General features: G+C 41.3%; 1 protein-coding gene across 2 annotated transcripts in view; it reads right to left on the bottom strand.

The window, feature by feature from the left end:
* Positions 1-13683: 13683 nt before the first annotated feature.
* Positions 13684-24273, bottom strand: part of zgc:77151 (uncharacterized protein LOC337153 homolog) — a 34667-nt gene continuing 24077 nt past the window's right edge. For both annotated transcript variants that reach the window (XM_042008055.1, XM_042008054.1), the window contains 9 exons: positions 23317-23488; positions 21921-22151; positions 20976-21082; positions 20742-20889; positions 19666-19718; positions 18564-18661; positions 18279-18477; positions 15963-16160; positions 13684-15859 (listed from right to left, as the gene is read on the bottom strand). In XM_042008055.1, the coding sequence (XP_041863989.1) occupies positions 14696-15859; positions 15963-16160; positions 18279-18477; positions 18564-18661; positions 19666-19718; positions 20742-20889; positions 20976-21082; positions 21921-22151; positions 23317-23488 (2370 nt within the window). In that variant the 3' untranslated portion in view covers positions 13684-14695. The remainder of the gene's footprint in view (positions 15860-15962; positions 16161-18278; positions 18478-18563; positions 18662-19665; positions 19719-20741; positions 20890-20975; positions 21083-21920; positions 22152-23316; positions 23489-24273) is intronic.

Raw genomic sequence — 24273 nt, 5'->3', positions numbered from 1 at the left:
AGAAAACAGAGCGTGTGCAGGAGATGAGGACCTGCAGGGTGAGCAGAATTAATTAATGTGAACATACTAAAGACGGCAAGGGGATGCACAGAGGCCCTGTGTGGGAGATATTCAAAAACTTTAATAACCCTTTAAAATAGCACCATGTAACTATGTTGGTACAGTGACTATTATTATGTACCTTATAGCATCCTAAAGAAGTTGGGAGAAACCACTTCCCAATTTTTTCAAATTACAGCAATCTTCAGTTTTACTGTACTGCGTCACATGCTAGCAACTGGATATCAACACACCGTTTTGATTGCACACCATGGTTGATTCAGCTAATAAACCCAAGAGGATGTTATCTGACTTTTACTGGCTGAAGAGATCTCAGAGAAGAGACAAGACGAAGAATAATGCTGTGCATATCATATTTGATACGTACAGTTTGCATCACCTCATGGTAAAAACTTTGCTCAGAACTTTGTTTACAATCTGATACTTCTCTTCTGCCCACTGATGGATACATTTTACACTACAACATCTCAGCTGGTAATAATGGCTCAGGTGGCAGAGCAGGTCGTCCAGTGACCGGAAGGTTGTTGGTTTGATGCTGAGCTCCAGTTGTTTCATAATTCTGAGATTCCGAGAGTAGGGTCTGCTAACGTCAATAGCAGACCCCTTCGCTGCACCACATTGGGAGATGGATGGATGGATGGATGGATGGATGGATGGATAGATAGATAGATAGATAGATAGATAGATAGATAGATAGATAGATAGATAGATAGATAGATAGATAGATAGATAGATAGATAGATAGATAGATAGATAGATAGATAGATAGATTATGATTGGTGTTGTTATTTTACATTAAATGTCCAAATAAGGACTTAAAAAATAGAAGATAATTTTCTGCCCATTATTTCTTGAGTCAGGCTTTTTCAGTGAGGTGCCCCCTAACAACAACTAATCCAGCATCATCTTCATCCTGTCTCTTCTCTGAGATGTCTTCTGCCAGTATAAGTCAGTGTGATGTTGACCCTTGTCTTATCTCTTGCTGTCTCTTTCTTTTCCTCTCTTTCTCCAAGAACATCCTCTTGGGTTTCTTGATGAATCGGCCACACCGACGTACAAAACGGCCGGTGTGTTGACATCCAGTTGCTAGCTTCTGACATGGTGCCTTAAAGCTAAACTTAGCTGAAACATGATGCTCTAGGCTGGAAGAAACAACTGTGAACCGTACCATCAGTGTCAGAAACACAGAGTTTTATAGTGAGACAGTTACATAGTGCTACTTTAAAAGGTTAAATCTTGTAGAAGTTTTTTACACACTGATTCTACATTTTGGATTTGTTTTTGTTATGTAATGTTATGTTATGCTCATGATCATTGAAAGTTGTATTTATTTAATTTAAAGACCTTTTTCTTCCTAAATCACACCCCCATAGATAAAGTCTGCTTACTTCTTCCTGAGCTTTTGATACAGACGTATCTCAAAAACACAAATATAAAAGATTTAACATTAAATCACTGATAAAAAGGATTATCAGATGTTCTTATTATGTAACTGTGCTGGAGGTGCTGCGTTTATCAGAAACAGGTTTTGCCTACAAACTAACCTGGGAACAAATTGTCTCCATACTCTGAAAGTCCAGAAAGGGATGTTTTGGTAATTATTCATGACTCTGATGCACAAATACAGTAAAAACTAAAAGAAAAGCATCCCTAGTACATTATAAGTGCCAAGGATTTTTATTTATGCTGAATTTAAATCTAAAGATGGTTGGCTTGTTTTAAAAAGAATGCTGGCATTATTTAGCATGCAAATAAAGAAGTGAGGAATTCCATCTGATCTGTGGATGAAGGGAGTCTCTGCAGCTTCATGATGGCTGTTTGTACCAATTAAAGATCCCAGCAGTGTCACCGCCCCTCCTCCATTATCCTCCGGCCTCAGTGTTGAGCTCTGAGAGCCGAGGGGAAGGTATGTGGGCTCAATGCCAGCAGCCAGGGCCTGGGAGACAAACACTGAGGCAGGTTACCGTGGCAACCATGCACCAATGACAGGCTGAGGGGGAAAAACTACTAAATGTCAACTTTTCCGGGAAACAGAGAGAAAAGAAGCTGGTTTTTAGTTCATTTCTCACAAGGTGCACAAAAAGGGCTAAAAGAGGAATTCCTAGACACCAAAGTCATCAGATCCAGAAAATAAAACAACTTTATCACATTTTTATCTTATTGGACAGTTTTTTTTCTGTTGTTGTTTAACAAACTAACAGAAGAAAACTATTCATTTTTGGGGGTTTGTTAAAACTGGTAAATTAGATCTTTGTGTTTCTTCTTTAGTTTTAGGATCTCCCCATCCTCCTAAGTGGCGTTGATTGATTTATTGATCAGGTTCTAAACTGGGATGTCAGACAGGGGGACAGATGGAGGACATCTGCATCCTTTGTCTGAGAGTGATTATCTCTCCTTTTGTTTTTCTTCCTGGAAGTGTCTTATTTTTCTTTTGTCCTGGTCCTTATGTGACAGTTTGGATAAAAACTCTGGACACATTTCCTCATAGGAGGTTTTTACAGCAGCTCACTTTCTAATTCCCCTTTTGTCCAGCAGAGATAACTGAGAAGAGACAGAAACTCCTGAAGCTTCAACATGAAGTCTGTTTATCTGTGTAAGAGGTGAAAATGCTCTCTGAATGTTTCCACCCAGGAACAGATGTGGATGTGCTGGATGTGAAAACAGATTAGAGAAATAAAAATGTGTGGGGGTGAAACAAAGTGAGGATTAGCTGCGGATGCTGAGCTGCAAATCCATCCCAAGGCCTCTGTGGACTGTAAAGCTGTATAACCGCAGATTAATAAGAGATATTGGTTAGAAACTAAGTCGTTTAAAGAACATCACATTTTTACAAGGAAACAGACACTCAAACTTCAAAAAATTAATTTATAAAATGTTCCACAATTACAGCGTGTGGGTTTTTAAATGGGTAACAGAAATATGGGTTTATTTATTTTATTAATAACATAAAGAGAAAGAAAAAATATTTTAAAAGTTTAAAAATAAAGAAATTGATTTAAATAAATGAATCAATATCAAATTTTTAAATTACATCCAATTCAATTTCGATTAAATTGAATCAGATTTTTTTTTTAATTTAATCAAAACAGGCTGTTGGGAATTGAATTGATTTATTTGTTGACTGGTTTGTTAGTTGGTTCCTCCAATAGAGGCAAATACAAAACATTATAGATAAATAAATAAACTAGATAAACCAAATAAACCAAAAGGCTAAAGGCAGCAATAAAAACTTATTTAACGCCAACAACTGTTAATAACAGAACACATGAAGTAAAATTTCAATTTAATAAATATTTTCCAAGAAAAATAAGTAAACAATTTAAACCCAAGTCAGTTTTATAACCTCTCGAGGTGTCTCATGCATCAGTGTAAAGAACAATTTTTTAATTGTTATACATCATTTTAAATTCTTTCAAGAAATCACAATTTTTTTCAGATTTTAAGGACAATCATTCCAGAGTTTTACTCCCGGAACAGAAACACAGCGAGAATGAATGTTGCTTTTACAGAAATATATTACAATAAATGAAATATATCAAAAGTAAAATAAGATCCTAAATAAAAATGCATCACTGTTTATGTCTGAGAAGTAAAATATTGTATAATTGATGCATCAGAGGGTTAAACATGTTCATTTTTGTTGAAGGTCAACCTCTGCACGTCTGCTTCGCTCTGATTGGAGGAACACCAGGAAGCAGAAAACAGAGTTAGAAGAAAGAAGTGAAGAGACTCATTATTTCACCGTGTAACTTATACAACATTGTGATGGACTGGGACCAGTCCAGGATGCACCCTGCATCTTCCATAGCTGCTGGGTTAGACTCCAGACCCCCACCACCCAGCAGCAGGTATGGAAGATGGATGGATGGGTTTACTCTTTAAAACTCCAAGCCTTTTTTCTTTCTTTAATATAAACCTGCACGTAGAAGCAGAACTCTTCTCAGCAGGTGGTTTCTGTTTCTAGCCTCATTTTATCAGGATGTGGTTTATGTGTTTCTCTGAGTCTTAGTTCATTGTGAGGATTTTAGTTTGTCTTACTTCCTGGTTTGTTTTGTGGAGTTAACCCCTTGTTTGTTCAGTTAATCTTACTTCCTGTTCTTGTCCCCCCACACATATCTGGTCATCCTTCCTCAGTAGATACTGCTTGGTTTACTTCGCTTGTTGCCAGATCCTTGTCTGTCTTTGCGCCGCTTTAACTTCAGCTTTAACTTGTCTGTTAGTCCATCAGGAGGTTCCTTTTTCTTTACTTTTGGTCTATTTAGTTTATCCTGCCTTTGTAGCAGCATTAGCTTCTCTAAATAAATCTTAGTTCCTGGTTCCACCTGCATCTTGTCTGTGTTTGGGTCTTTTCTTCTCATCTCTACTGTGGCCCATACCGATGCTTCTTCAAGTCCTTGTCAGAGTGGACCAGTCCAAACTGGATGGGCCATGGTTTGGATGCATCCATGAAGAGAACCTAATCTACCGTTCCACCACTTCCCAAAGCTGCTCTACTGGACTGAGATCTGGTGACTGTGGAGGCCGTTGGAGTCCAGTGAATTCATTGTCATGTTCTAGAAAGCAGGTGGAGATGATCTGAGCTTTGTGACATGGTGCTTTATCCTGCTGGAAGTAGCCATCAGAAGATGCTACACTGTGGTTATAAAGGGATGAACATGGTCAGCAACAATACTCAGGTAGGCTGTGGTGGTTAAACCAGGACACGTTGGTTCTAAGGAGCCCAAAGTGGGCCAAGAGAATATCCCCCACATCATCACACCAGCAGCAGCCTGAAGCTTTAATCCAAGGCAGGATGGATCCATGTTTTCATGATGTTTCCACCAAATACTGAGCCTAGTATCTGAATGTGGAGCTGAAATGGAGACTCATCAGACCAGCAACGTTTCTCCATCTTCTATTGTCCAGTGTTGGTGAGTTTGTGTGAATTGTAGCCTCAGTTTCCTGTTCTTAGCTGACAGAGAGATGGTTGTGGGACAATCCCTGGAAATCAGCAGTTCCTGAAATACTCAGACCAACAGCCATGCCACGTTGAAAATCACGTAAATCCCCTTTCTTCCTCATTCTGATGCTCAGTTTGAACTTTTTCGACCATGTCTACATGACTAGATGTGTTGAGTTGCTGCTACGTGATTGGCTGATCAGCCATCTCTGGTATTTGGTTAACTCTTGTGTATAATAATTGACTTCTTCTTCAGTGAAGTTGTGTTTGCTTTGACTGATTTGCAGCTGCTGCCTGAAAACAATGAAATCTGATATTGCAGATTTCAAGAGTCAGAACATTTTCGACCGCATCGGTCATTCATTTTCTAACCTGATCACCCGGATCTGGGTTACAAAACATTACATAAGAGTCCTATAAAAAATGCGTGAAAAACCTAGTTAGCATTTACATAAAAAATCCATGAGGATCTTTTGGATGCCTCTTATTATAATTATTAGAGAAAAACTGCAGTTAAAAGGCAGATGATGATCATCTGGAGACTGTTTTCACACAAAGATAAAGCTGGACTCGCTGTGATGTCACTCCCACGTGTCAGAGGTCAAACCTGCAGATCTTATGTTACCAAGAAGTCCCTGCAACCAAAACAGGACCTTTAACACGGCGATGTAACAATGCTCCTGCTGCAGACTGAGGAATGTGTTCATTTCCTCCTCGGTGTGAATGTTTACTCTCTGGAACAGACTCAGTTAAAGTCCTGCAGGGAAGGAATGTGGGTGTGTGGGTGGGTCTTGTCATGGGGGCATAAATCTGTTTACACTCACATTACTTGGACAAAACAAGCCCTCATAACTTTAAATCTAGGATAATGAGGTGATTTTAAAAATATGAAGAAGTTTAAAGGTCTAAAGTTAAACTAAAGGAAACACATTTAATAACAGGCTGAGTTATTTTTTTTAACTCATTTGGGAAAAAAAGGTGATGAAACTAGAAAAATACACAATCTTCCTGATTTGCCAGATCTCTGTCTCCCTCTAGTGGTCAATTCAGAGAATGACAAGAAGTTTAGGACAGGCCTCAAGAGTTTATAAATGTTCTTTTTGTGAGGTAATTTTATCTCTTATTTGCAGGAACACAACATTAACAGTTCCAAAGAAAGTTGTGACGCTGTGTAAGATGTAAATAAAACTAAATACAATTATTTCCAAATATCAACTCATATTTCATTCCCAATAGAACATAGACCGCATATCAGATCTTGAGATATTTCACTATTTCTTGAATAATATGAGCTTATTTCTGGGTATAAAAGGAGCATTTCAGAGAGGCAGAGTCTCTGGACAGAGCTTCACCAATCTGAGACAAACTGGGTCTAAAAGTTGTGGAAAGACTTTTGAAAAAATCTGAAGTCTCAAGATCCCACCATGTAGTGTATAATATCAGCATATTTAGTAAAACAGGAGGAATCTCTGTGTGCATGGGACAAGGCTGGATGTTGGTGATCTTCTGCATTAAAAGCAGACAAGATTCTCGACTGGAAATCACTGCATGGACTCAGGAAGACTTCCAGAAAACACTGTCTGTGGATACATTTCACCCTGGAATCCACAAATGCAGGTTAAAGCTCCATCATGCAAAGAAGAAGCCAGATGAGAACAGGATCCAGAAACAGCGTCGTCTTTTCTGGACCAAACCTCATTTAAAATGGTCTGAGGCAAAGTGGAAACCTGGATGAAAATGTGAACTAGTTTCTGGAAAGCTTGGACGGAGTGTCCTGCAGACTAAAGTCCAGCTTGTTATCAGTGGACAGGTGAAAAGCTGCATCTCTGATGGTATGGGGCTGCATTAGTGCCTGTGGCGTGAGCAGCTTCCACATCTGTGAAGTTTCATCAATGCTGAAAAGTACATGGAGGTTTTGGAGCAACGTCTCTTTTAGGGAAGGCCTTGCAGATTTCAGCAAGAACCACATCCTGCATCTGTTTACATTTTAAACCCGACTTCTGATCTGGGATGGTACATCCTGACTGCTGCGTCTCACAATGAAACATCACTCAGATATAATTACCAGATTATTTTATTATAAATATACAGTGTTAAAATGGAACGGTACCCATCAGCTGAAAGAAAAATCCAGATCTCCTGCGGCAGAACGCAGAGCATCAGTTTACACGATGGAGTCAAACCTCCAAACTCCTCGCTACGACGCCGAGCCACAGCGTGTGGAGAGAAGCAGAAATTTACAGCTGATCTGAAGTCATGGTGGGGGAAAAAAAAGATGAGAAAAGGTGTGGAGTGTTTGGAAAGGAAGATGTGGAGGAGACATTCATCAGCTCATAAAGGTGCTACATGCTGCATTTCTATCGTCCCATGAGAAGATTTTAGACTAACTCAGACCTCATTACCCACAATCCCCTCTGTTTAGACCCTTTTCCCTCTGAAGTCCAAGTCAGAGAGCCACCATTGTTCTGACAATGAGTCAGCAAACTACCAGTAATGTGCAACATCTCCAGAAATCAAACCTCTATTCAGGGAGTTTTAGCTGGTTTGTGTTTAAATCAGCTGATTTTCTTCGTCTTTATCCAGCTGATTAGAAACTGTGGACGGCATTCCTGTTTCGCCTTGTAGTCCACAGATCAGCAGCCAGGTTGTAAAGACATCGTCTTTAAATGCTTCTATCCAGCAGTCTCATGAAGGTTCGTGAGGGGCTGGGTTTAACGTGGCTTCCTCTGACTTTGACCTCTATATTTTTTTTTTCTTGTGTTTCAGGGAACTAAAAACCAGGTGTTTTAAACTTCACCTTCTTCTTCCTAATCTGCTTTTTCTGATGCAAAAAATGCAACTGAAAGCACCTCAACATGAGATCAGGTGGAAAATCTGAAGGATTTTACAGCCTTTTTCTTCAATAATCTTAACAGTTTTTACTTGTTTTCTATGTGTAGTTATTTTATTTGTTAACATAAATCATATTAATCTGATCCTAAAATTTGGTTTTATTAGTAAAAAAAAGTTTATGACTTAATGGATAAAATTTTTTTTTAGGTAATTTAACAACTTTTAAGTATAATGAATTGAACTGGATAAAAATGTAATTTTATTTAACTTCCCGGTTAAATGAAGGTTAAAAAATGTCGTACAAATAAAGCAGTTCTAGATTTTTATCAGCTTTTTATCAGCAGCTGAAATAATTCCCAGAATAAACTGAAATTTAAGTTTATTTAGAAGTTAAGATTTGCCTCTGTTCCTTGAAAAATCAAATTTTAGAGAATAAATCTGCAGAATATTTAGATTTTTAAAAATCCTGAAAACAACAAAATTCAGAGATAATAAAATGTGACATGTAGCACCTTTATTCTGCTCCATTAATGTCCCACCGGCCATGTAGTGTCCCCGGTTATCCAGTCCTGTAGGTCCAGTTCGCTCCGACACGCGGTGCTGAGCTCATCATCATCATCATCATCATCATCATCATCATCATCACCTCCATGAGAAACAAACAGCCTGCAAGGCTGTAAAGTCCAGCAAAACATCCAGGAGCTGTTGATCAAGTCACGGACGTGAACAAGTTCATTTACTTACAAACTTCCACTTTAAGTTTCAGGCACTTTGACATTATGTCTGTAGATGAGCAGAGCCGTTCAGGACCGAAGCCGAGTCGTGTGCAAAACACTGGATATAAGCAATCTGTTTAACATGCATAACAGGATGTAAACATTTTAACATTTAGAAAAGGACGACAGAACGTCTAAAGAAACTTTTACAAACTAAGTTTAAATAATGAAAAGAAAGTAACTCATACTGGTTTAACATAACCCTCTCCTCCACATGTTGGCAGGATCATACAAAACATGCAGAAAAACAAACAAGTAATGCAAAACATAAACAAAAAGATAAAAACTGGTTCTGTGGAAATGTGGTTTAACTGAGAGGCTCCCAGTTTGAGTGTGGAGGCGCCAGCGAACTTCAGAGGAACATGATGACAACAAATCAGGATTTAGTGGAATGTGACAGAAATGTTAGACAAAAGGTATTTTTAGGAAGTTTCCCCTCAACTTAAAGATTTAAAGTGAGGTGTGACATTTTTAGTCAATTTCCCTTCAGCAGACGGCAGTCTGAGCGCGCTCAGTTTGCAGAATCAGGAGTTTCTGACGGGTAAAATCTGAAGAGGCCGAGCAACTCAAAATATAACTATTTCCTACAAGTTTGAATGTCATGTGGACTTTGACCGTTCTGCATGAGACGGAGTGACGAGGTCGTAGCAATGCGAACTTTTCTACAGCCTAAAACTGTGTAAAGGCCCATTTACGCCCTGCCCTCTGGTGGATGTACTGGCTAACAATCATGCCAACGGAAAGAATGCACAAACGTGTGAGACAGACGTACCTATTTACATATGTAGAGGGAGCTTAAATGAGCCTTAAATGGTTTCCTCCTGGTTTCTAAACTGAGAGCACTACAACTGTTGAAGACATGAAATACAAGTACTTAACATGCCCAGACAGAAAGAAAACGAGAAAACTGTATGTTTTTTTTAAACAATGTTATACAAATAAACGTAGAAAAATAAATAGATAAAACAAAAATAGCAGTTCATTCTGAAAGATGATGTGAAGCCTGCATGTAAAACAGGACCTGTCAGTTATTTAGGGACATGAAAATGTGTCCCAATAATACAACTAGTAAAAAATAATAAAAATCTTTATAATAAACTATGAAGTTTTGTTTCCAGCATGAATTGTTGTATCTGTACCTTTAATATTTTCTAAAAGGAAACTTTGTAATTCTAGTCTAGACGTGAACATTAGCATGTTTGCCTAATGAACTTAATATTCCCATGGAGATAAAATGATTCCTTATTTACATTGTAAGCCATAAACAACTTGTTAGCTAACAGATAAAGAAGAAGTCTGACTGGATTTTCAAAAATCTACAATAAAAGTCTAAATGTTTTAAATAAATTACACTTTAACCAGAAAAAAAACAACTTAACAATGCTAACAGTGCATGTAGGCACATTCAGCTAATGAGCCAAATGCTGGTCCTTTAGCTTTAAACCGGTCAATTTCCCCTTTAAAACTGGGAGCAACTCATCATCCAACTACATCAGATGATACTACAATTATTAATCCTCAAATGATAAAACCATCAAGTGAATCTGTCTACAAGGGTCTAACCGAATTAGTGAAAGTTAGCATGTTGGCTAACTAGCTTAATACCCTGACAGCTGTCGGTTTAACGTTTAACGGGAACCGTGTTATTAGAAAATACATTTAGACTTTTCAAAAATCAAACAAAAAGCTGGAAAATGAACCGTCAACTAGTTAGCTTGGTTAGCTGGAGCAGAGATGAAAACAATACAGGGTAAAGTAAGGTTAAGTAAAATAAAATAAAAAATAAAACAAAATTAAACAAAACTATGAGTAAAATAAAATATATAAAATAAAACTAGAAAAATTAAAACAAAACCCAAACTAAAATAATCCAACCCTAGTAAAATAAATGTAAGGGAAAAAAACTAATAAATAAAACTACAAAAAATAAACGAAATAAATAATAAAAAAAATGGTTCATTCGGCCTTAAAAATTTTAAATGTCTAAAACAGTCAAAACAAATGTGGTAATTAATGCTCAGCTTGTAGCGATTGATCCATTGTCTAAAGACGTTTAAGAAAAACTGAAAGCCTTTTTTTAACTCCTTCTGTCACAGATATAAATCTGAGTTCAACTCTTCAAAATTTTCCCAATCATCCTCACTTTGCCCCGTCATTCCCGCTTTGCCGTCATTCCCGCTTTGCTGTACTATGAGTAGAAGCATGTTCCTCTGGAGGTCGCCGAGGCCTTTCCTGCGGAGCTGTGAGACTTTCAAAAACATCCTGGAACTGATGATGATGATGAAGCAGACAGTTACAGTAGTTACCCTGCAGCATAGACGCAGTATTTCATCTTCACTGCTCATTTTTCCCTCAAACGAAGGAGAAAACAGGTTTTACATGTGAGAATTTTCCAAGGTTAACAGTTACTAACCGTCTGCTGGAGGACTGCAGAGGACAGACGTCTCTACTCATGCAGTAGTGACCCAATAATTCTTCCTCACATTAAACAGTCACATGAATCAGAAAAAAGCTCTAATAAGTTGATGTCTCCTTTTTAATTACTTCTTTTAAATATTTTCTCTCTGAACAATAAATCTGCTGCATGATTGTATTATTTCTCATCCTTCTTGAAGATTTACTGACATGTGACGCGATGAAAAGAATTTTGAAACAACATTACCAAAAACTACAGAACTAAGAATAAACATTTGTTAGTTTATGTCATATGTGATAAAAAAAATAAAACATTGGCAAACAAGATAAAATAAAAGATGGCAGCTTGAAATATGAAAAACAAAAAGCAGGAGTACAGTAGGTGTGCAAGTCTGAACCAACGCCTGCAGCATAAAAACAAAGAGGAAAGGCTGCGATTTAAAGGGATACCTTGATGTTTCCATAGTTTCCAGCGACATGGCGACTGCTTGGCATTGTGTGCTAACACCACTGACGCCGGCTGGCCGGCAGAGACTCAGATTAAAACTTTATTTATACTGAAATGTTGATTTCTAAACGCAGCAGAGCAGCTGCAATATGACTTTTAACAGATTGGTTTGTTTCCTGGCTGAAAGTGGATTCTTTTATTCCCAGAAATAAAGAATATATTTATTTAGCATTTTTTTCCCCAGGCAGATGAAACCGTTTTCTCTAAAAGAAGAAAAATCTGCTTAAATTTGCATGTCGGAGATGGAAATCTGCTGGTTTGAGGTATTTTTTTTTCCAGTCTGAAGCTTTATTAGAAAAGGAAACAACTTCATGAATCGTGTCTAAACTGGGAAATATTTACATGGCGCATCTCACCAGCTGTTTCTGGTCTGAAACGTCAAAAATAAACTCAAGCGACGGATCAGATACGAGAAATATCCCAGATATAAAGCAGTTTCTAAAGAATTTCCTCTTGTTGATGTCCACCACCGTTATTCATTTCAGTTCAGTCAACAGCTTCTTCTACAAAGAACGTGGCCTCTTCCGCCCCCCTGTGGTGAACCTACACCAACCAGCTGATGGAAATGTGTCTGATTCACGTTTCTCTGCTGGATCTTTGCATTTTCTTCACTTGTGAATTAATCTGTGCTGATGTGGTCTATACAGACACAGGAGTGAAAACACCATGTCTATGAAGCCAGGCCATGCTACAGGGGGAACTGATGATACCTGCATTTTTCCTGCCATTAAAATGTCAAAACTTCATCACGTCAACATGCCACACTGCAAACTGACTGATCTTCTGGTTCTGAAAACTAAAAAAACAAGAAGACAATGTGGATTACATATGCTTTAATAAACAAATATAAAGTAACACGTTGGTTTTAGAGCCGATTTCAGTGGTAATACGTAGGGACGGACAGATTATTGGCCGGGCTGATTATCGGCACGATATTAGGCATTTCCACGCATATCGGCATCTGCCTTTCTGCTTAACCTGAAGCTCGATAAGAGATTAATTTAAAACTGTGATGCAGCCGCATCCCTTTGTCTGCAGTCACAACGTCCAGCCACCCACAGCACCATCTGACTGGCTACACACATGGCACGGTAACAGCCAATCGGAAGTGAAAGCTGTGTGCATGCACAGCGCTCACACACACGGCAGAGGAGAAAAAGGTTTGCCAAGTGGAGTTAAGGCAGCAGACCAGTTCTCTACAACTCACAACTACCAGTAACAATACTGTGATCCCAGTAATGGTGCTGGGAGCCCAGTTAGGGTGCTGGGAGCCCAGTAAGGGGGCTGGGAGCTCAGTAACGGTGCTGTGAGACCAGTAATGGTGCTGTTAGACCAGCTACGGAACTGTGAGCCCAGTAACGGTGCTGGGAGACCATTTACGGTACTGTGAGCCCAGTAACGGTGCTGTGAGACCAGTTACGGAACTGTGAGCCCAGTAACGGTGCTGGGAGACCAGTTACGGTACTGTGAGACCAGTAACGGTGCTGGGAGACCAGTTACGGTACTGTGAGACCAGTAACGGTGCTGGGAACCCAGTAACAGTGCTGTTAGACCAGTTACAAAACTGGGAGCCCAGTAACGGTTTATAAGCATAAGCAGCAGCTCTGCTTGCTCGCAGTCCTGCAGTTTATTACCTGAAACAAGGCTGCTGGTCAGATCCATATGGAAATAGTCTGTGATAGCAGTAGTATGTGTGTGAGAGTAAAATTCAGTTAGTTTTATTGCAGGGAAGCATGTTGAGAGGAGGGCTAGAGAATAGTTTGTGTAGCCACATAAGAAGCCACAGAAACTGATAGCAAAGCAATAAATGCTACCAAGTTATTTTACTTTACATTTTCCTGTGATGACTCAGAGATCTCCAGCAGCAGAAAATGACATGTTATTACATGAAGTACGTCCTAACGATGTCAGTGATTCTAGTAGAGAGGAGCAGGATAATTCTGTTAAGACTTAAAATATATTTAAGATGATGTAACTGCATCATAAAGCCGACATGAACTGCATGAAGTTTAGGGATGAATAGCCTCTCCTACTGCTGTCGTTTTGTTTTCAGCTACAGTAATGAATGGTGAGTAAGGCAGCAGCCTAGTCTGGAATACCTGCTATCACAAGTGGAAAAGAAGAAAAGAAGCGTCTCACTGGACAGCCTGCTGAGCAGCTCTGCTTTTTTCTGCTCAACTGAGACTACTGACCCGAGTTGAGACTTACATTTTGTTGCAAATTTTATTTAACTGTTTTATTTACTTTATAAAACTTCAGCAAGTTATTTATTTAAATGTTTACTTCACTTTATGAGATGCTGCTGACCCTGGAAACTGTTAAATAAATGTATGCTTAAAAGCATTTAAACAAAGTGTTGGAGTCTGGATTACTCTCAATATTTTGACGAAATATTTACACTTTTATTGGAAATGAATATCAGCTCCAAATATCAGCCTCCTTGACTACTAATAATTGGTATCGCCCCTAAAAAACCACCTGGGTCTATCTCATGGATTACCAATATTTGTTTTGGCATTAAATGCGAGCCGATAGCCGTGTATCCTACCAGACCAGTTCAGGATCAGAAGGATAAAGGTCTCTGGTGGTCCAACATCAAGGTATCTCTTCAGGTGGATGTGTTAGAAGCCAGCGATGAGGCAGATCGCAGGCCGTTTAAGGCACATGTGTGTAAAAAGTTTATATAATTTCAGCTAATGAGCAGGACTAAAGAAACGCTTCACTTCATGAGCTATAACGTGAAGACTTGAGGAGCCCCAGATTACATTTAAACACTTTATGAGAAAATAACCATCTCTCTACAGATGTAGAGTAAAATTTAAAAATGAAGCTAACTACAGTACAGTCTAGATGTATTCCATGAAGTCTTGATGCATAGCATCACCCGTAGAGTCTGTTGTTCTAACTAACGTGGATCAACGGAACATTGAATGGTGGAGTTACTAGTGTTACGGAGGCTTATGGCAGTGTTTGGGAGTCGGTTTCTCTTCGGTTAACGAGGGAGAAAAGGAAGAGAAACCCTGTGATTGTCACGAGTCTCTGCGACGTCGTTCATCCCAAACCAGTAAAAAGGAAATGCTGGGAGGGAACGGCGGACTGGGACGTCCCTGCTCCCTCAGGCTGTAACTTCCTGCCTGATACTGCGCGTGTGAACAGGAATTAATGCTAAAAACATTGTGTGTCAGGTTTAGTGGATCTGGGTCCCCGTAGCTCCGTGGGACCAGAACCAGAACCAGAACCGGCGCAGTGGCTGGGCTCTCTCTCCTCAGTTTGCTCCTTCTCAGCCTCCTCTTCCATCTTCACTGCCGCAGTCCCCTCCCCCTTCTCGGTCTCAGTTCTCTGGCTTTCAGGATCTGATCCTGAAGGAGGAAATTTCCCAAACCGGATCCCATTCAGGTCCTCCTCCAGTTTCACCTTGAAGGGCGGCAGCCCGAGCAGGAATGCCCTGATCCTGCTGGGGGAGCTCAAGTCTGCGGGCTCCTCCTGGCTCTTCGCCTGCACATCCTGGACTCCTCCTGCACCTCCTCCAGAGTTGCAGCGCCCCCCCAGGCTGAAGTCCTGGGCCTGGTCCTGAAGGCTGGTTCTGGACCTCTTCGACAACGGCGGATCTACGTTTCCATTTGCCGCCTGCCGGCTCGGCTCCGTTCCATCTGAGCCGGAAGTCTTCGGGGCGAAGCGTTTGCTGAGGTTGAGGGGCAGCGCCTGCTCGGGGGGAGGGGTGATGGGGGAGCATGGGGGCTTGGTGCTCAGGTCCTGGGACAGGGCCTCGGAGAGCCGGCGGGTGAAGGTTTGCAGCTGAGACGAGTCCAAGTGACGAGTCCTCATCAACTGGCACACCTGAACGCTGCAGTCCAGGTTGAGAGGAAGGACCCGGAGAGGGGGCAGGGGGGGGCGGCTCCTGGCGTCCCGGCCGCCCCCCCTCTGACCCCCTTCATCCGAGTTACACCCCGAACAGCGGTTGTGTTGCTGGTGTGGCTGCTCACCGCTGGGATGGGGCGTATCCGGGTTTCCATTTTTGGGCTGCAGGGTGTAGACGGTCTGGTGGTGCTGAGCCGGGTCTTGAGGGGTCATGGCTGGGCTCCTCTGGAGGCTTATGCGGCTTCTGAAGACATCCAGTGGACACACGCCTTTGATGGGGCTGAACCCGCCCAGAGAGCCTCCGACAAAGTGGCGAGGCAGTGTGGAGAGGAGCACGGTGGGAGTTCCAGACTCACCTCGGTCCAGTTTCAGGTCATGAGGTTTGGGCGGGAATGGGAGGAAAGGGGCCGACATTGGGGACAGGTCAGGGGTGAGGGGCATGTTGACGGGGAGGATGGCCGGCTGGATGGGCTGCAGAGAGGGAAGAAAAAACAAGTCAGGGATCATCATCAGGTTTTGCTTCTCAGAAGTGAAACTAGTTTTATCCTGAATGAGGAGATCTGGAGGTTTTTACCCGGTGGGAGCTGCTGGATGTCGGCCCCCCTCTGCCTTTAGCTGGAAGCAGAGGACTCTGAGGCTCAGCCAGCGTCTTGGCCTTGGCCTGCTGCTGAGCCAGCAGCTTGGCCTGAGCGATCAGCGTGGCCTTGTTCCGGGTTCCTGGCGGCCGACCTCGGCCTCTTTTCACCACCACGATGCCATTTGGGTTCCCCATCTGATCAGAGGAGGAGGAGAAGGATCATCTTAGAGCCTTCATCTTTTCTCTTCTGGCTATTTTTTCATGTTTAACCCATAAAACTTCAAGTTATTATTGGCTATTATTGCTTGCATGTTTTTTTTATTACATAAAGCATAAAAAGGGAGTCTTGGTGCTCTGGATGGCAAAAAAAAAAAATCCCTTAAAATGATTTTTATTTGCATTTTGACAAGTGGAATAAAGGTTTCACAAATATGAAGCTTTGTGTTGATGAATCTAGATGCTCTAGAATAATTTAGCCCAGATCTAAACGTCCTAAGTCTTGTAGTTTCTCAACAGGACCTGGTCTAACGTGGTCAATGCCCCCCCCAAAAAGCAGTGGAATCGCTCTTTGTTTAAATCACAAATCAGAAGCCAACGTCACTGACGTCTCTGAACATCCCCGCTCAGCAGAAGTGTTGAAAACAGCATGTTATTCATCTCATTTAAATGACAGCGTTTCTGACTCTACAAGGTCACACATTCACAATCCTCTTCCATCCCGCAAACACACGTGCATGCGCACACACGCAGGTTAGCACACTTCCACCAGCGGTCAGACAGCGTGTCGGATAACATGCCATAAATAACAAACCTCCATCCCACCAACCACCCTGATGTACCGCCATCACTGTCTCTGCTGTATCTTTCTTAGAGCTCTTCTTCATCTGTCTGACAACCCAAACCTACCTACCTACCTACCTGCCTGCCTACCTACCTACTGTATGTGTTGTCTAGCATCGTCTAGGCTGCAGTAGGATCTCTCATCCAAACATTTTCCAAGTCCTACTTACCTCCTTACTAATGTGTTTAAAAGCACAAACACTGTTCCTCTCACACTATAGGTAGATGACTTCAACATAATAATAACGCACACATCACATTCAAGTATGTAAATGGAACTAAAGAAATAAAATTCCAAATCTGAAAAGGTCACATACCAAAAACAAATATGTTTTGTTATTAACACAGATCAATCATACCATATACCAGTTCTGAATATCACTCTTCCTGTAACTGATGCCAATCAAACAGGAACCATAAACAACAAGTTCTGATTCAGCAACAATTAACTTGTACGTCCATCAAGTTAAACGTGCCAGTGAGACAGTTTGCATTTAGACTGTTGGCATTTTATTTCATCCTTTCCTACATCGCTCACCTCCCATGACTCTCCTGCTTCCTCTACCTCACCTGTGTCCCGCCGGTCTGCACCTCACCCTTGGGCTACTCCTGCCTGTCACACATTCAGTCCAGATTTGAAGATGTAGTTTCTCATCCGGAGCTGGTCTAATGTGGTCTAGATTCCCAAGAATTCAGTGGAATCGCCCTTTACACATCTGGAAAATCTCAGCGTTCTTTATTTACGTGTTGACACTTGAGAGAAGCTCTTTCTGGCTCTGATGTCGGCCAGAAACCGACCAATCAGAGGATAATACATGAGCCACAATCTCCGCCTCCAGAGTCTCTAAACTCCAGCAGCTGGGTGAGCGAGGAAGGTTTAGCCGAGTGTGCAGGGACAGAAGTGAGAGCATGTGGCGCATACTACGTCCTTTCAGATTTTAATGCATCTGGGACTCAGGATGCATAGCTAGCAACATCACTGAAATGTGGTCTAGTTTCTGTAATATTTGTGTGTCAAACAGCAGCTCTTCTGCTAACAGAGTTTTTCCTGCTTTCTAAACAAATGTTCAGAAGCAATTTAACTGTAGCCTATTCATCTGTTTTCTCTGAGAGAAATCCAGAGTTAATATGTACGATTTATTTATTCTGCACACAGCAGAGGAGATTTTGTTGGAATTTACTTAGTTTCTATATTATTTTGTAATGTAAAGGAGGGTTCATGTGGTTTTACACATTTATAGTGTTGGGAAATTAATAAACGCAGCATAATGATGATTATTTCTCTGACAATATTAGTTTGGGATCAATAAAGTTTTTAGAGGCTCAGGAGCTCAAATTCCTGGTTTTATCAGATCCTCATCATGTCAGAGTAAAGAAACTAGGTAAGTTTGTCATGCCTCTGGATGATGACAATAAAGAGAGATAATCCTCTGTGGAAGCTTCATCTCTGCGTGCTAACAGCTCATCACTTACAGCTGCATCAGGAGGAAGAGTTGCAGGAGGAACAGCAGGGGTGACGGTCTTCTTCTCTTTGGGTTTTGGTCCAGGTTTCCTGCCTCTTGGAAGAGGTTTCCTCCCTCTGATCCCTCTGGGTTTGGGGGGCGTGGGGGACTCTGGGATTTTAAACTCTGCTCCTTCAGCTCTGAGGTGCTCCTCATACGGCAGCATCAGCCTGAGACACAAACACACTGGTCATTAACAGATAACCACATTCAGGACGTTGTGTATGTGTGGAGGTCAGCGGCGTGTCTGTCCGACCTCTCATAGTGTCTCCGGGTGCAGGTGGCGGCGCTGGTGCTGCCGGGACATCCTCCCAGCTCGTTGTACACCACCTTCCAGAGCCGGTCCACCGTCACCTGAGACAAGCATGCACGACAACACCATGTGAAAATGTTGTCACGGCAACGTTCTTGGCTGAGTCAAACCATGCTCTGCTGGGATTATGCTTCATTTCAAGTCTTCATGGAGAAGTTAACTTTGTTTTCTATTCTTCCAAAACAAATCCCAGTCAGCATGCAGACATGATGTTTCTCAGCTGTCAGATTATGAGGCTAAAATTATGTAAAATTTATGTATGAATAGATATAGCAGCATAAAGGCCGGCCAGAAGAAGGAAGCAGAATTTATTACTAACAGAACTTTGTAGAAATAACACACAGATCAACAGTGACCAAGCCTTTTCTCATCTGCACATCATTCTCTCAAGTCTTGGCTTTCAGGAGAAAAATATTGGCTTTGAAACAAACACACAACAAAAAATATTTCCACTTTTTCCTCATTTCCAGTTATTTCTGCTACTATTTACCTGCTATCCTCACTAAACCAACTCCAGCTCAGCTGCTTTGTGGCGCCACCGTGCATCAGAAACGTCTTCTTGGCTTTATTCCAGCCATAGAGGAGCTTTATTTTTCATCTTTTCAGACACACATAGAAGTTTCTGCTCATTGGTTGATCTTTGGCTGCTCCTGATTGGACATTATCGTCAATCTAAGCTCTCTGATTGGTGGAAAGTTTGACAGGAAGTGGCTTCATCATAATGTCCAGGTCTAAATAGAGGTCTCTTAGCAACATACTAGTGGTAGTTATGATGGAAATGTGATAAATAATGCTGTTATAATGGATCATTGTGGATTTATTAGACGCAGTCTCTGAATAAACACTACATTTAGTGGCTGGATTGTAAACCTCCTGGACAGGATAGAAATGCTTGGAAAACCTCCGTAGATCACCTAAAGGGTAACTATCCATCACAGTTTACAGAGCTCCACACTACCACTACTCAGATACTGATGATATCACTGATAGCAATCAGGGGCGCCAGAGATCTGGTGGAGTTTAAGGGTTAATCCAAGTGACTCACCTTTTTGTAGCCTCCGAGCCGTTTCACCACCGAGTACATGAGGAAGAGGTCGACTGTTGAAACAGAACAAATAAAAATGTAAAGCAGGTGGTCAGACCCACAACGATGACAGCATTTAAATAAACAAACAAGCAGCGTGACGAGTCGCTGCTGAACATCCGGAATAAACTAAACCTCCACAAACATCCCGACTCCAGCTGGCTGTTTTTCAACTCATCCAAACCTTAAATCAGGATTTTAGTCTGAAGGCTTCTAACAGTTTAAATAAAGGTTACAAGCTAATAAACAGACAAAGGAACTAAAGCGTGCTGAAGTGATACTGTTATTCATCCAGACCATGCGGTGCTGGAGGTGTTTTCAGTGAGCTTCCTCCCGGTGTTCCCTCCTCACAGCGTTATCGTATGCGACCTCTGAATATAACTAATATTGTGGTAGTTTTAGGTTTTATCGCGGAGTGTAATGTACTTCTTGCCATTTTCAGAAACAAATTTGTGTTAACGGCAAAGCCCCTTGCAAAGCTCAAACCCCTGCCAGATGATGGGTTCCTTTTCTGAACCAAGTCTCACATTCAGCTTCCATAAACCACCTCGATGCTCCACTTACTTTCAACTGCCTCTGGTTCATGAGGAGAGAGCGAAAGAAGCCAAACTATGAAGACAGCTGCTGTGACAATAAACTGAATACTGCATATTTGTGATACATCAGTTTTATACCTCACACAATTAATGTTCCTGATCCAAATTCCTAAAGAAATAACAAAAGTGATTATCAAGGGAAGTACTCTACTCACTCCGTATTAAGTAGGATTCTGTAACGTTGGATAAGATGCTAGCTGACGCTATGGCAGCTAACTTTTCCAGCTTAATAACTGGGACAAATGAGATGGAAATCATTGAGCTAGTCGTACGCCACGCATCATGAGACCAGTAAAACTGCAGGCGGAAGAAGCCTGAGACTAGCACGGTTTACATCAGCTCAGAGAATTAAACATAAAAAGATCAGAAAGAAAAAATATTTAAAAATGTAAATCAAGAAAGAAATGAAAATGGTGGAAATGATGGAGGGATCAGACTCACTCTTCTTGAAGCCCAGGTTTGGGACTTTGTGGATGGGTGATCCATGACGGTCCATGAAGGTGAAGAGCTGATCCAGGAACAGCTGCTCCTCAGGGTGGGGGAGCCAGCTACCCTCACAGCCCACCTCCACGCTGCCCATCACGTTCTCCTGTGTAGGGGGGAACGTCGGGTCAGACATGCTTCTGTGGTTTTCATCATGTCTGATCTCTGTAGCAGCTCAACATGAACACAAACCTTCATCCTCTCGATCCAGGACTCTGACTGGCTGGAGTTGGGGGAGTCCTTGCTGTCCCGGCCTCTCCTCTTTCGAGGTCGTCCTCGAAGACTGAGAGTTGGACATCCTGCAGAAGCAGAGAGACGAAAAGCAAACGTGTAACATCAACACGAGCTTCAAACCCCGACTTTAAACATACTGAAGGTCACAAGCTTAAATCTGGAGGGAACTTGAACACAGCTCAGAGTGACCAGCAGGTGGCAGCATTTCACAGGTAAACAGGAAGTTCTTCAGAGGAAGGAAGTGACGTTTTCAGCTCGAAACTGGACTAAAACCTGATTGAAAGTTTCAAACAACAGTGGGTTGGCTTCATTAAAATTTCAATGGCAGGTTTATGAAAAGAAATACTTTTTTCTCTCCAACATTTAACAAAATTTATCCCAAATCTCTCCTGAAAATCAGGGTTAAAGCTGTTCTACATGGCTATTTAACACCAGCCACTTTCTGGATAAATCTGAGAGGAGGTCGAGGCGAAGCTCTGCAGGAAAGGTTTATTAAAAAACTTATTAAAAAATTAACAAACTAATACGACAAAATAAAAAATAAGAAATCAAACAGAATTAAATAAAATTACAAAAAATTAAATTAATCATTATTATAAAACAAAATACAATAAAATGGAATATTATAGAATAAAATAAATTAATACAAATACAAAAAAATAAACAATGAAATAGAATAAAACAGAATAATAAAAAATCTTTATAATATAAAACTAAATTAATACTAAATTAAATCCAGTACAATAAAAACATAATATAAGTAATATAAAATAAGAAAAAAATAAACAAAAATAGAATAGAATACATTAATATAAAATATAAAATAAAGCACAGCTAAATGAATGAATGAATGAATGAATGAATAATAAACCCAGTGAGGTGGACGGATCAGGCGACACTCACTGAACTGCCAGGAGAAGCAGGCGCTGCTCTCCAGCGTCGGGTGGGTGAAGGTGTCTCTGCAGTACATGACTCGGGTGTTGGGCAGCACCTTGACGCCACCCAGGGCCAGCAGGTGGGGGTCCTGCAGCGCCGGCCCCCTGGCGGTGTCCTGGATGCGTCTCTGCAGTGAGCGGAAGCGACAGTACTGCGGGTAGCTGAGCACTTTGACGCCCTGACACTCCGCCACGCCATCTGAGAGGAGGAGACACAACAGGCCACCGGCAGACTGATCAACAACCAGACAGAAAACATTACAGAGGAAACATCCACCAGTGGATCAGCAGAAACTTTGAAAGGTATTTTTATGCGTCCCGGATAAGAAGGTATGTAACCAAGGAAACAAGGCTGTTGTGTTCACATCTACCATTGTGCATCCGTGGGTTATTGTTTTATTGTGGACAGCTGTGAAAGAATCAGGCGGCTTGGTAACAGGAACAGGACAAGCCCAAATAAGCAACTATAACTCAGGAAAACAAGCCCAAAGTTGCTGATAACAGGTGGGTTGAGCCACACTGCTGCCTTTCTCCAGCACAGTCGCCTGCATCTCTCCCCTTGTTTTACCTAGCTGCTTTCTGCTGCTTTCTTGCTGCTTCTTCCGCTGTGTTTCGAGCCTCTTAACTCTTGTCTGTCTGTGCTGTAGTGCTGCAAAATTTACCACCGGGAGCCTCACACTGATTGGCTGTGTGCCTCACGTGGGACCGCTCAACTCACATGCAACTGGTCTGCATATTTCTGGACCACTACCATGAAGACTACAAAAGCTGTGCTCCGTCAGATTTTATATTTTAGGCCCAGGTCCATATGGGACAGGTTCTGGGTCCAGATTTAGACCTTCATCTGTGTCTTTGGATGGAAAAATGATCCCTACTCCTGATCCTTAAAACCAAAACTAACTTTCCAGTATCAGGGAGGGAATTGTGTCTGGACCGTTTCACACCTGCAGGTTTAGACTTGGATTTCAATTTGCATGACGGATTTAAACTGGGAGGATTGGTTTAAATTTCTTCTTCGTGTGTATGATAGTGGTGAAAACCCCTTTTACATGAGCATGCTCACAGCTGATAAACCTTCACTGCGATTGTGACAAGTGAAGCCACGTGCAGAAGAAGCTCAAATCTGCAAATGTTTGCTTGGTTTCGTTACTTCATGTTTCATCTCTAATGTTAATGAAGTTGATTCCAGAGCAGAAAAGTCTCAGATTTTCTTCCATGTAAAGGAGACTTGAGCTCCTCTGTGAGGCCTGTTAGGTGTTTTTTTGATTTCCTTCTGGTCTTTTTTCTGAAAAGTGTGCAGGAGAATCAGAAGAAGACAAACTGTTGGACCTAAAGATGTTTCTGTTCTGGTAGCGTGGTTTTACCCTCAGCTTTGTCTTTCAGGAGCTCACTGCTCTGCGGAGGTTTGTGGATCCCGTTGGTTCCTCCAGACGGCGGCTTCGTGCTGCAGCTCCAACCTGCCGGCTCTACACATGACCATTGCACCAGGTCCTCCACCCGCACCACCATCTTCCTGGACACTGCCAGAACTTCATCCTGATAAAACACAGAAACGAGGAGATCTTGTAAAACCTGCAGGGGTCATTCTGAAAACATAAAACCGTAAAACCTTCACCTTTAATTACAAATCAAATTTATTTATTAAGCACTTTTCATACATACATTTACATAATAAAATGCACAGACAAACAATGTTTGCAAATAGAAAAGATATAAAACAGCAATTAAAAATCCACACCCGTCTTTCTCTCCCGGTGGGGAGGATCCTCATGAGGAAAACACTGGAGATAAAAATGTTAAAGTAAAAAATCAAAGAAACCTAAAAACAAAAAGAACAATTAAGAGCCACGAGCAGGAAAGTTTAGTTAAAGGAGGTGATAAAAACAGAACTGAGAAAGTTACTAAAATAGGTGGTTTTTAAATAAATTAGTATATGATTAAGTAAAATAAGGGTTGTAGTGGTGGAACGAGGCCTTGTCAAAGGTTTTGGTTCTGACTTCAGGAACAACCTCGGGGTCTGTGAGGGCTCACAATTAAAAAGCAAGTTGGATAAATAAGCAGGCCGAAGACCATCAAGTCATTAATAAACGACTAAAAGAAGCTTAAAATTAGTCTTGAACCGCACGGGGAGCCGATGCAGCGATGCTAAAACTGGCCTAACATGTTCCTGCTCTCTGGTCCTATATAATCTAACCTGCTGGATATAAAAGCATCAGTACCTCAGGGAAATGGCCGGACTCTGGTGATTTAAGACGATAAAAATCCTGGTTTTACGACATTTCTATGTGGAATACAATCCAGCTCAGAGTCCAGATTTGTCA

The sequence above is a fragment of the Melanotaenia boesemani genome, chromosome 15, assembly GCF_017639745.1.
Source record: "Melanotaenia boesemani isolate fMelBoe1 chromosome 15, fMelBoe1.pri, whole genome shotgun sequence".
In the NCBI taxonomy this organism is placed as follows: domain Eukaryota; kingdom Metazoa; phylum Chordata; class Actinopteri; order Atheriniformes; family Melanotaeniidae; genus Melanotaenia; species Melanotaenia boesemani.
The sequence above is the reverse complement of the archived record's forward strand: the minus strand, read 5'-3'. Positions and strand labels throughout refer to the sequence as shown.